This window comes from Phallusia mammillata, chromosome 4, assembly GCF_965637545.1.
Source record: "Phallusia mammillata chromosome 4, kaPhaMamm4.hap1.1, whole genome shotgun sequence".
In the NCBI taxonomy this organism is placed as follows: domain Eukaryota; kingdom Metazoa; phylum Chordata; class Ascidiacea; order Phlebobranchia; family Ascidiidae; genus Phallusia; species Phallusia mammillata.
This window is the reverse complement of record NC_137255.1, coordinates 29,499,240-29,512,201: the sequence shown is the minus strand read 5'-3', so window position 1 is coordinate 29,512,201 and position 12,962 is coordinate 29,499,240. Positions and strand designations below refer to the sequence as shown.

Below are 12,962 nucleotides of genomic sequence, written 5' to 3'. Positions count from 1 at the left end.
CAAAAGCCTGGTTTCACAACTTTATATTTTGTTTACAGTAAACAAAAACAAAAATCTCATTCAATTCAGTTGTGGTGCTTTAGTGTTATTTTAGTAAGCCAATATTATTCTTTGGAATAAAATATGATTCGATCAAATTAGTTGTTCTGCAAGAAGTGGTACGCTTGGCAGTACAGAGCGTCCAAGTGGTACGAGATCGTAAAAAGGTTGGGAACCCCTGAATCAAACCATTTTCAAATTTAAGCCGCCCTCCAGCACAAGGCTTTGCTGGTTGACAACAGTGTATGCTAAGTTATCACCACTAGTTTCTATTAATCATTAGAAACCTCGCCGGAGCGAGGAAGAAAAATTCGAAAAGACTCATTGAAATGTTCCCCCCCACGGAAATCTTTAGTAAAAGGCGAAAGATTTATGCGTGTGAGGAGAAACCAGAGTATCGACCTAAAGCGAGCAATCGGCCTAGCTCAACGCACTCGCTTTCCGTTTGTGGTGCTCGCGCTTAAAACGGAATAGGCCAGTTGGTTCTCAAACATTTTGGATCTGTGACTCAAATATTTAGTTAATAGCGGCCCGTAGCTTATTGCGTGCTCTTAGATTTGAACACAAGCCGTTGCTTAAAGTTTAAAAACACGAGCACATAAAAATTGATAATAGTTTTTATTGAGGTACACTCTCGTGAAATTCGATTGTCTACAAGTTTCAATCAGTCGCCGTAACATTTAGTCAGTATCAAACGTTGCACAAACATATGCACGGGTGCAAAAATACATCCACGCCCTTAACTTGTGCACCCTGCTTTGGTACATTTATCAAAACTTTTCGGTAAACCTAAAACCTCAAATCAGCATTGTAGGCTACCTCAGGCGCAAGCAAAACCAACAATATAACCACACGCTCAGCAAAAATATATTACCGCCCTTGGTCGAATTAGAACACTGCTGGATAAAGTTAATCACCCGAAAGCTAATAACATCCTCAAATGAATCTGTTTCATGTACCGACCGCATTTACCAAAACTCTTATTTCGTCATAATGCCCTGATTGTTAACATCGAATATCAAACAATGCTTGCGACACCAGACTCGTCACGTGCTCGAACTCGTGTGAACCGACGACTGGTCTTGTGAAATTTTTCGCAATATGATTTCAGAACGCTTGCAGTCAGATCTTTATGACGTAACACAGATAACTGGAATAAGTGACGTCAGAATCGACCTGAATTCAATTGCAAAAAACACAACACAGGGGATTTGGGACATAATTGAATCTTTAGACGCCCTAAATAATGTCGTGGATTTGTTGAATAAATATAAAATTAATTTGATTCGCAAATCGGCTATAAGTTGACATTCGTGGATGTTTTTCAGCCTGTTTTTAAACAAAATTTTGCACAAGTTTTGCTGAGATAAGAGCTTGTTACTTTACAATAGCTACGGATCTTTGCAAAAGTTTAGTTTTTTGACAGAAAACCAGCTAAATGTCAGCCTCAAAACCATAAAAATCAGTCAAAATACCAACAAACATACAACTAGCCTTCAAGAAGTTGATCGATTTTATGTGTAACTTTCTTCTTGCCAATAGCAAAACATATTCAGTGAACTTTACACCAAAACTGCTAAGCAAACATCAATAAAGTCAACAACACAAACAGTATATATGCGACATGTTTTAACGTTTATACTGTTTTCAGCCTACTTTAAAAACTACGCAGCACTTAAGCACGTTTAAAAACACCTTTGTCAAGAATCGCAAAACTTGCGTACCAGCTGCACACACTTCCAAAAAGCATACAAACCAAGCCATGCTGTAAACTGATATCTGACACTTTATTCTACACAGTCAGGCCTCAATAAAACTAGATTGAACCGCCATAACCCCAAAGCAATCGTCACACTTGGCTGCGCACTGACACAATACCATTATGACGTCACACGCTAGATTTGTTTGACGGTAATTGTCGGATTGTTTCAAGAGTTTTCTGGGAAGGCCGACATGTTTTTGTTGTAAGTTTCTGCCTTGCGGCGAATTTGGCTCAGAGCTGTAATGTTATCATGTTTTTTGGGATTGCTGCAAGGTTTAGCTGATTTTGCAACGATAAGCACTGCGTTGTTTACGCGCCAAAACTCGTTCTGAGTACCGTATTTGCTCGATTGTAAGCCGCCCTCGTTTATAAGCCGCCCTCGATTGTAAGCCGCATGTTGAGGTGTTAAAAAAAATAATGTAAGCCGCCCTCGATTGTAAGCCGCACGCTGGAATTTTAGATACGATTGTTTCCTAATACATCTTTCTGTTGTTATATGGTATGACTATTTGCCCATATCTGTTAGTTACGTTTACAACTGTACCCGACAGAACGTATGTCGACATATACTCTGTACACGCATACATGTTTTGAACCCCAAATAATTTAAAATGTTGGAGTGTAGAAATTATTTCGGTATAAAATTAAAATATAAGCCGCCCTCGATTATAAGCCGCACAAACGGCAGCTAAAAAACAATATAAGCAGCGGCTTACAATCGAGTAAATACGGTATTGCCAACATCTGGATTGGAAAAAGTTATTGAAAACCTCATCCTTCTTTTCGGTATGTGGATGGAGGGAATACCCTAACATGAGGGCAATTTAAATTTTAATTACGATATAAATGCTTTTTGAAAGGAAAGCTAAAAATTAAATGTTAAAACTTAAGTTATTTAGCTGATACCGCAAATTCATAAACTACTCTAATTCATTCCTTTGCACCCGTTTAGGCTTTTTAAAAATGATTTAGTAATTACCTAAAGTTTAACTTTATTTACTTAATAGTTCAAACGAAAAATTGTTTATTTTAGTTACAAAATTGTTTATTTTAGTTTCCCATTTTGCACGTATTGTTGAATAAAGAATGGTATCTGCCTTTTCCGTAGGTCCACAGCATCACATTAACCGAGCCCTTGCAAGTACAATCACAAGATCCGGGATTTCCCCAAACACAAAACCAGTAGTTTATTTACACGTGCGCGCTGATGACGTCACACACACAAAAACAACAACGATAATAGTGGTTGCGGTTCCGGGAAAGTCCCGCGGGCACAAGTCGATTCGAAACGAGAGAAGAAAAAAAACTGAACCGAAAAAAAAATCCTACAGCAGCAAAAAATAAAAAAAAACAAAAAAGCAGCAAGCGGTTTGGTCGCGAGGTGGCGCCGTTGAGCGGGATGTCCGAATTAGGAAGATTGAACGACGGTGACGGGGGTGCTACCACTAGATGACGCCGGCAGTTCGCTGGATTGCTGGTTGAACTGTTTTCCCATGCAACTGCGCGCAACCGAGTCGAACAATCTGGAAAATAAACAGAAGTAAAAACCTGAAATGAAAAACTAACAATGCGTAATTTTTCGGTTATCGTATTTACTCGATTGTAAGCCGCATGATGAGGTGTTACAAAAATAATGTAAGCCGCACGCTGGAGTTTCAGATACGACTGTTTCATAATACATCTTTCTGTTGTTATATGGTATAACTATTTCCCCATATTTGTTAGTTACGTTGATAACTGTACCCGACAGAACGTATTTCGACGCGTAATCTGTACATGCATATGAATTTTGAAACCGAAATAAATTAAAATGTTGGAGTGTAGAAATAATTTCGGCATAAATTAAATTGTAAGCCGCCCCCGATTGTAAGCCGCACGAACGGCAGGTAAAAAAACAATAGCCTACATGCCGCGGCTTATAATCGAGTAAATACGGTAACAATGATTTGTTAACTGCTTCTTACGCTAATTTGAACACCAAACTTTTCAAATTTAATCAGTAACATTAAATCACAAAAAGTTTAATTAAAACCAAGATAATAAGGACAGCGACGCCCTAAAATGATTTTAATGTGAAACTAAAAATAAAATCCGGCGTAATCAACTACGCCATCTGGTGGTCAGTTGAAATCTGCTGACTCATGCCGACAAAGCGTGACTCATGAACTTACTTCGATATTTCGGGAGCGCAGTGAACGAATTCGTGGTTCCAGAATTTGAAGTTGGGATTTTTAATGAGTTCGATGAAAGTGATGAGCAGTCCCCATGGATGCGGTCGGTTTACGATCAGTCGTTCCAACAATACTCTGCGAAGGAAATGTTTCAAAGTTAGAACATCTCACAATTAAATTGACTTTAAGTCAGTAAATTACCCCAAAAAGACAGTTAGTCGAGTTTTGTTTTAAGCTAGAGGCGTTAAATACAAGGGGTTGGACAAATTTTTGCATTATATGGATCAGTTTCAAAGTTAAAACATCTCACAATAAAATTAGAAGTCGGCATACTTTTTCGCACTATATGTATAAGTTATAAAATAGAATATTTTGAGGAGCAGTATACCAATAATCTTGCGCAAATCAGTTTGGCCAGTTTTGTTTTACGTCAGAAACATTAGGTGGGGAAAAAAATCTTTTAGTGAAAAAAAAAACGGGATTGCTTTGGTACAATGAGATGCTGATTCGACATTATGTCTTCAGTATCAATTTTGTTTTGTGAATTTATACAATTTAATTGATACTGGTCAATCTGGCGATCCCCTACTACGAAGCTGACATGTGCAGTGACATGTTGTCATATTCCATAATATGTTAAAGTTTCGATAACACCATACCTGGTAATCTGCTCCTGTATGGATTCCTGGTTGGCTTCAGCGAACAAATAGAGCAGAGTGCAGCTGAAGTAGTGAGTGTGGCTGTTCGGGTATCGGAGCTGGTTCGCAATCGCGTTCAAGAACAAGTAGCGACCTGGAAAGTAAATACAAATGTGAGTGAAGATTCTGCGTCGAGGGTTCGAACCCCACCGGTTGCTGTGTAAATATTGATGTTTATTCTTCGTTGCAAAATTACATTCTCATTGCAGAAATCTAACGTTGGGCTGTTTAGTATTTAGCAAAATCGTCAAGCAATGTCAAATTTTACAAGGAAAATGCAGAAAGGCAGTATATTAAGTTTGTCAGATCAACTTAAACCGTTCCCGTAGGCAACTGATAGGGATCTTTATAAACACCGCGTGTATGTGGTTCTCAACCGGGGAGGAATTTTAAAACTTGAGGGGAGGAATTTACTTAAAATATACACTTTATAAACTATAACCTGTGAAGTTGATAAAAGGCCTATTTTTAAGTAATCTTTGTGTGGTTTATTATCTAGTATGTAATCCATCGGGCAGGAATAAGAGCGTTTTAAAAGCGTAAAATTCGCCGAAAAAAGGTTGGGAACCACTGAGATAATGAAAGCAAAAGCAAAGAAATGGCACTTGAAGGCAACACATGAAACAATTAAGGAGAACATTAATTGACCAACTGACCTTCAGTGTCGAGATCAACAGCTAGGTTTTGGAATATATCCATGTGAGATGAATGTGTGATAGTCGCCATAGATGGAGTGCCACCCTTATTATGGATGTAGCTGATGGCTTGCGTTCCAACGTACATTACCACTGAGTTAATCAACGGTACATTGTACGTCAGACCAGTCTCGTTGCTCACCTAAAACAAACAAGTTCTTGAAAAAACAACCAGTATTTTGTTCAGCATTACATCAGTTTAACGACAAATTTGTTAAATATGAATCCTGATGGACGAAACGATTGTTCGGTATTTTCTATAACACACAATACATGTATTGTTACGTCATTACATTTCGTGGGTGACGTCACAGACAAATGTTATTTGTGTCATATTTATTCGATATTTTTGCTTAAAATTTGTTTTTGGTAAAAAAATTTGACGTCATGTTTACGTCATAACGATGCTATGTCATCACTAAGGATTCAAAGAGGAATCGACATTACCATGACGTCACAAAACGAGTTTTCGCAAGATTAACAAAACAAGGTGTTAAAAAATATGTAACTTTTTTGTAAAAAGATTAAGATATTTTTCATTTCTTAATATTTCAATTTTTACATTGATTTACAAATGTTAATAGAATAAAATCTTTAAGGATGTTTTAATCAGACAAATGAAATACAAGCAACACAACCAGACACATGTATTATATAATTCCACCATATTTACCTGAAGGTTCGATCTTAGATCTGACAGAAAAGTGACAGGGGCTCGAGTTTTCAGGTAACTATCCAAATCCTGTTGGAAGGGTTGAGACATGACAGCTACGAAGTTGGTGAGAATCCGCGGTGCGACGTTGATTTCTTGCAACATGTCGACCTGGGGGGTGAAAATGTTGGGTCAATATGTGTTTGTTGATTAAAAATGACAAACAAAAATAATCGAATCATGGAATATTCACCAGAGGGGAACTACAATGAACATCAAAACAGACGTGATGCTTTCAGCGTGCTACAGGCACTTGCTCAAAGATTAAAGGCCCAATCATTCGTTATCGCGCCGTGTTTTTACTCTTTGTTTATCGTGCACTGTACTAGTCGCATTCAATGCTATTTACCCTGATGAAGACGACCTGTATAGGAAGTCGAAACGTCATCATAAAAATACATTTGCTAGAAGAGCTCTAGAAACTTAACATAACTCAACAAATGTTAAAAAAACGTTTTTTAATCGCTACTATATGATTATTACAGATTTATTTCGTAAGTTTTGGCTTTTGTGTTTGCAAAGTTTAACAAACGTAAAAATGTGAGTCAACATTTTAGTTTCCAGTTCTTTAACATTGTATTGAAGCCCGTAGCTTTCATTCGTAAAATGTACGTGGGTTGACATAATCTTGAATATAAAATAGACTTTTCAAGTGACAAACCTTTAAATTTGGCGTAAACGGATCAGGCAGCCTCATATTTCGCGGGAAAGCGCTCAAAATCAAGTTTCGAAGCTGGATACAATTGGCCGGTATCACGTCACAGAAGCCATAGTGATAGTCACAAAGAAATTCGGGGAAGTCGTGCAGCAAGACGAGCAAAAGTCGAAGTGTGCCCTGGAAGTACAAAGGTTGGTGGTTCGAAACCGGAGCAAGGTATAGATCAAGAAATATAGAGTTTCAACTATTTCTTTTTGTTCCAAATAATAATTTATCTATAATAAGTTGTAAAGAATAGGTGAGGCATGTATTTTTAGCCTGTTACTCCCAACAAACTGGAGTGCCGTTAGATGGCTACACTGGCCAATACGGCTTATCTATTGTCACCAGCTGCACTGATGAGACCTTATAGTTTGAAACAGTGTGCGCTGTCTGAAGCCTATGAATTATTGGCTCGATGCTTTTCAAAGAAATTTTCCGTTTAAGTTCTTATGCCAATTGGAGTTGCACATACCATTTCAGCGTGTTTTTTTTTTTGCTTTTAAAGACTCGCCAGTGCTCTTTGTGTCACCTATCGATATTCGGCAAACTTTTGTACTGTGAGTACTTGTGTTGGTAGCTCTCCTTATTTTCACACTGACTCACCCGATAAAGTATCTGAATTGACTTTGTGAGCTCAACGTTGCGTAGAAACGGAGCAAGAAACTTGAAGAGGTCGATCAGAAGCTGAGCGTACATCGGCCAGCCCTGGAAATAAACTTACATCAGAACAAACACTTAAAGTAGACAACCCAGCAGTTGCATAAACTTTTAGGTTGGTGAAACGCAAAATAACTATTTTTTTACTCACATTATGCAGCCAAAAGCAAAAAAGGTGTTGAAAAACCCCGCACTTTAACATGATGTTAAATTTCAAAATCACATAAATAGTCTGTACTTTACCGATAGACTGATGATGTCCGTAAGGGTAAAAATTTGTATATATTTTGTCGCAGAGGTATTGCTATTTAATCACTACAATATTCACCACGTTCTAAAACCGAACAAACGCTACGTTGTGACGTAACAGTAGGTCAATTTCTTGTTTTCAAGCTACATTGACCACAACAAAGTTGGTAGAGCGCGAGCCCAGAAAGACTCCTGTCGTGGGTTCGAATCCCACTCTTTTCTAGCCTATGCCTAGCCATATGGGAATGCTTGGGAGACAGCTGATTCGGTATAACGCCTTTAATAGGTCTGGTGTACTGTGATTTACCACAATTAAGTGAGTTATTTACCTTCTGTTGTGGAGTATGTAGCAGCATCCTGGATATGAAGGCTCTGTATGAAACCACTTCGAGCCAGGCAAATGCAAATCCCGGTGCTTTACTGGGTCGCAAGATGTGGTAAGTGTTACTGCAAGTAAAAGAATTTGACGCGTTACGGGAAATGTAAGAGCTATTACACAAAACATATGCTTGTAAACTGATGGAGACAGTACACAGTGTTTATCAGTGCAGCTGGTGATACGAGATACTGACAACATAGACCAGTTGTTTTCAACCTGTTGGTTGCGACCCTTCTGGAGGCCTTTGTAATTTTACTGGTGGCTTTTGACATCCAAAAAACAAATATTTTTTAACTTTACATTATTTACAACGGGTTATGTTTCGATCCGAATCTTCGCCTAGTTCAATCCGGATCTACGTCTAATTCACACCAAACTTGAGGTACAAATGATTTGTAATGTGGTAAGACTTTAAACAATCGACATAGGTTAATTCAGATCTTCGCCTAATTCGGACAATTTTTGGTTCAAAGGGTACGGATTGACCGAGGTTTATTGTATATACACGTTAGTAGATTGTCCACCAACGAACAACTACAAAAAGCAGCGAACAACTACAAAAAGCAGCGAACAGCCACAAATATCTCACGTGAAAGCTGTCAGTGTTTGGAAGTTGATCGATTCCAAAACATGTTCAGGAGCGTTCAGTTCGTAAAACAACATGATGAAGATTCTATGATATGGCATCTGATGATATTCTGTCTGTCGTGTGTCGTGATCTTGAAGTAGAACGCCAACCACTATACCGAGCACCTGTGTGTGGGAAAGTAATGGTTTAGAAAGCAGGGGTGTGCAACCTGCGGCCCGCGGGCCAAATGCGGCCCTTGATTAAAGGTTGTGCGGCCCGCAAGGACACTTTGACTTCAAATGTACTGACAAACAAGTCCAATTATTATATATTTTTGAGCAGATTAGTGCGCCTGTGCTTTTTTTCTGCGACCTGACAATATGTGGCTAGAATCAAATGCGAATTTTACTTGTAGCAAGGCATTTTTAATATGCAACGAAGTAAAATCATTTTGTGTTATATAAAGGTGCGGCCCGCGATCTAATTATCGCAATTGTATTTGGCCCCACAGCGACAAAGGTTGCCCACCCCTGGTTTAAAGGTTGCTAGGATTTAATAAAAGTGGTGCAAAACCATGATTGTATTGACTAAAATATAAATAAGTCTTTGTTTTCAATTTCACACTGTTTTTTATTGTTTAACATCATTAACTGTAGTTCAGTGTTATTCAAACTCTGAAACCGTGAAGTTTTCACGAGTTCATGAAAGGTTTCGTGATATCGAAAAAAATTCATGAGTTTATGAAAGGTTTCGTGAGTTCGAAAAAAATCACGAGTTCGTGAAAGGTGTCGTGAGTTCGTGAAAGGTGTCGTGAGTTCATGAAAGGTGTCGTGATATCGAAAAAAATTCATGAGTTTATGAAAGGTTTCGTGAGTTCGAAAAAAATCACGAGTTCGTGAAAGGTGTCGTGAGTTCGTGAAAGGTGTCGTGAGTTCATGAAAGGTGTCGTGAGTCAGTAAAAAGGTTTCGTGAGCCTGTGAAAATTTTTATAAGTCCGTAAACTTTTTCGTGAGTGCGTTACCACATCATGACATACAATATTTTACTTGTTTTTTTTACACTTTTACAGTACACTGTTTTCATGGCTTTTACATTTTGATTGTGTCAACAAATAGCTATGGCAGGAAATTATTTGTACAAAATGTTTACAAATTAATATTTATTTACTTCATAAATTTTGGATGATTCATAAATTTTGGATGAAAAAAATTCACATAACTTTGTAGAACGAAATTTCTGCTTAGTTCATTTATTTCAAATTTGTATAAACACATTTAACTATCACATTTATCTTAACCAAAACCTGCGTACTAATTTGTTGTGGTACCTTATTGAGCAGATTAATTTTGGTGACAGAATTCACAGCATCTCCCGAATGTTTCACAAGCAGCGTGATCAGTCTCACGAAAGCATCAAGTGTGTGAAAGCACTTTGCACGAACCAGTGTGGGGTTAAGCAGGGACGGACTGACGTTCGATTCCTGCCAAGAATAAAAATGTTTACACCCGCAAAATCCGGTTAATCGCATACCTAAACTGCCAGCTGTTAAGTGAAAGCAGAAGAAACAAATCCGATTATTTGCATAGGGATCGTAAATCACATCCATGGCTATATGTTGAGAAAAACGTCCAGTTAAATGCAAGAAAAGAAACAAGGCAAAACGGTTACTAGATTAAACCAGACGATTTCTCGCATAACGCCTACGACTTTGATTTACTATTCTTATGGGATGAAACTGAACGGATTATGCGATTAACTGGGTTTAACTGTTTTGGTATGCAAGTAACCGAAATCTCAATAAGTCAAATAACAGGTATTTCAAACTTTTTAGCTCGCGACCACTATTTTAACGTCATAATTTGCACGACCCCTTATTGCATCATATAAGAGATCCTAAGCACTTTATTGGTGTCCAATACAGTGACAACTTGTAACTAGAGAGTCAACCATTTTAAATTATTTTCCTATCGAACTGCAACAACCATAGCCATGGTTACATGCATTACTTTGTACTTTAAAGCGGGTTTCCTAACAGGCTTCGTGTAGTCAACCATAGCGCTTGTTACATGCATTACTTTGAACGTTAAAGCAAGCTTTCTAACCAGCTTCGCAATAACCACAGCGCTTGTTACATACGCACGATTTTGTTACGACTAAATTGTTTTTAACGAGCTTTAAGCAGTCCAATATAGCGCCAGTTATTAGCATGACTTTGTACGTCTAAACCGGGTTTCTCAACGAGCTTCGTGCAGTACACCGTAGCGTTTAATGGTGACTGTGACCGATTGTAACCCCGTTGTCGGTACTGACCTGTAGTAATCTGTAGGTGAGGTCAACGCACATCTCAGTGCAGAGACGGAAAAATCTTGTGATGAGGTCATCAGTTCTCAGTATACCTTGTTGGTGCATCTGGTAACAGTGAAAAATTTTGAGAAATGTGCTTCAGGCCTATTAACGACCTCATACCGAATCAAGTCGGTTACCAAGCTATATCCCATAGAAAAATCCAACCTGCGGTGGGATTCAAACCCACGACAGGAGTATTTCCAGGACTCGCGCTCCACAGGCTCAGTGGTGAAGCCAAACGATTGCGTTCACAAATACTTGCAGTGTTTTAATTTCAGTTTAGTTTATTTTAATTAGAATTTTGAACGCATCCACGAAAGAACCCAACTTTTATTTCTGTTCATCTACAACACACCAGTGCAAACCCGAACCTCACCTGTTGCACGAAAGCAGAGAAACCCCGGGTGGAGTCCCTTCCCGAAGTAGGGCTGTGATAGATATTCACCCATTCTCGCAACAAATATTCGGTTTTCTCGTGCAAACCTGGTGGGTCGTCGAATTCGCGAGCCTGAAAATAAATAGAAATGAAATTAGGACAACAGCAATTGTCGAGAATTCCGCAATAAAATCTTTTCATTAAATTCAAACTTTCTAACATGAAGGTTCTGCTATTGGGGCGCACGAGCAAAAAAGGCTTGGCGAAATTGGTGATGTTATGCGATTAACCGGATGCGTCTGAATTTACTTGTCCACAAAAATTATTCTTTATTTATCCAGCAATATTAAAATATATGCTTCCACATATTTACTCCTAAGTACGTTTACCTAACTTAGCCTAGTTTAAAACCTATATTCTAGAAATATGTCATTAGTTCTTTCAATATTTACATCAGTTACCTACAAACACACAAATTCAACAACATTAATATTTCACCTGTGAAATGCCTGAATGCATCATATGAGTTGGACCACCAGGTGCTTTATCCAACATTGTGTCGTAATTTGATCGAACCATTTCCATTAGTTGGGTCAATCTGCATGAAACAAACAAGATGCTAAACATATTCTAATTCAGTGCCATTTTTGACTTAATGTTCATTAAAACAGTGATTTTAAACACGTTTTAGGGCCAACAAAAGTTGAAAGAATATAATCAACCATTTGTTTTTGGTAAAGTAAGAGTACGCAAAAAGCAGTTTAACTTGAAATATATTTCTTCGAGACATCATTTTGTGACATTAAATGCATGGCAAAATACTTGTCCAGAGTTTTGCAACGTTAAAAAGTGGACGCCCTGTTGAACACCAGTAAAGAACCGTTAAAAAAACTGGTTTGACATACCTTACAACCCACAAAACTATTTCTCCCTCCTAATGTCAAAAAGGAGCAATAACTGAACCTAACTACTTTATATAAACTTAATAACACTTAAAAAGCGTCATGCTTTATTTTTTAAACGTTATGGCAAATGCTCATGCCATCATCAGTGTTTGAAAAATAAAGCATGTCGCTTTTTACGTCTATTTTGGACGGTTATCTTCACCATTAAACTTATACAAAGATCCGTAGTGTTCAATAACACTATTCTGACACATGTATATTCTTTGTGGCTGCCCATGGGTACAAACAATATATTTCTTTTGAAGCCAATCTCACCCCTCATGTGCCGCTCCTCTTGATATGTTGCTGATCTTATGCAGAGTCTCAATCGTGTTGAAGAGGTCGGTCTCAGTAACAGGAGAACCCTGCTTCTCATCGACGAGAAACAAACGAACGAGTCTCATCGCAAACACCACAGCCATGTAGTTAAGGCCACCCTCCATCGCCTGAATAGAAAATCATTTAGCTGCTAGGATTAACATAAATTCATACTGGGGTCAGTCCTTAAGCGTTTTATGCAGACCAGCGATCACGGCACACCCAATAATAAACTATATAAATCTAGCCTGCGGTGGGATTCAAACCCACGACAGGAATCTTTGCATGACTCGCGCTCTACCAAATGAGCTACGCAGGCTCGGTGGTGAACCCGTCGAAAGTTGAATC

General features: G+C 38.2%; 1 protein-coding gene and 1 non-coding gene across 2 annotated transcripts in view; both read right to left on the bottom strand.

Moving 5' to 3' along the window:
• Window positions 1-324: 324 nt before the first annotated feature.
• Window positions 325-437, bottom strand: LOC145225507 (U5 spliceosomal RNA). The gene has a single exon (XR_013859908.1). It is a non-coding gene; the product is annotated as a U5 spliceosomal RNA (small nuclear RNA).
• A 2,526-nt stretch (window positions 438-2,963) lies between these two features.
• The window catches only part of LOC145222111 (CCR4-NOT transcription complex subunit 1-like), a 43,873-nt gene continuing 33,874 nt past the window's right edge, over window positions 2,964-12,962 (bottom strand). The window contains exons 40-53 of the mRNA XM_080088139.1: window positions 12,573-12,742; window positions 11,851-11,950; window positions 11,353-11,484; window positions 10,941-11,039; window positions 9,958-10,110; window positions 8,652-8,815; window positions 8,013-8,130; window positions 7,381-7,482; window positions 6,739-6,912; window positions 6,039-6,188; window positions 5,327-5,507; window positions 4,632-4,764; window positions 3,973-4,107; window positions 2,964-3,324 (exon numbers count right to left, since the gene is read on the bottom strand). Coding sequence (XP_079944265.1) covers window positions 3,210-3,324; window positions 3,973-4,107; window positions 4,632-4,764; window positions 5,327-5,507; window positions 6,039-6,188; window positions 6,739-6,912; window positions 7,381-7,482; window positions 8,013-8,130; window positions 8,652-8,815; window positions 9,958-10,110; window positions 10,941-11,039; window positions 11,353-11,484; window positions 11,851-11,950; window positions 12,573-12,742 — 1,926 coding nt within the window. The 3' untranslated portion in view covers window positions 2,964-3,209. The remainder of the gene's footprint in view (window positions 3,325-3,972; window positions 4,108-4,631; window positions 4,765-5,326; window positions 5,508-6,038; window positions 6,189-6,738; window positions 6,913-7,380; window positions 7,483-8,012; window positions 8,131-8,651; window positions 8,816-9,957; window positions 10,111-10,940; window positions 11,040-11,352; window positions 11,485-11,850; window positions 11,951-12,572; window positions 12,743-12,962) is intronic.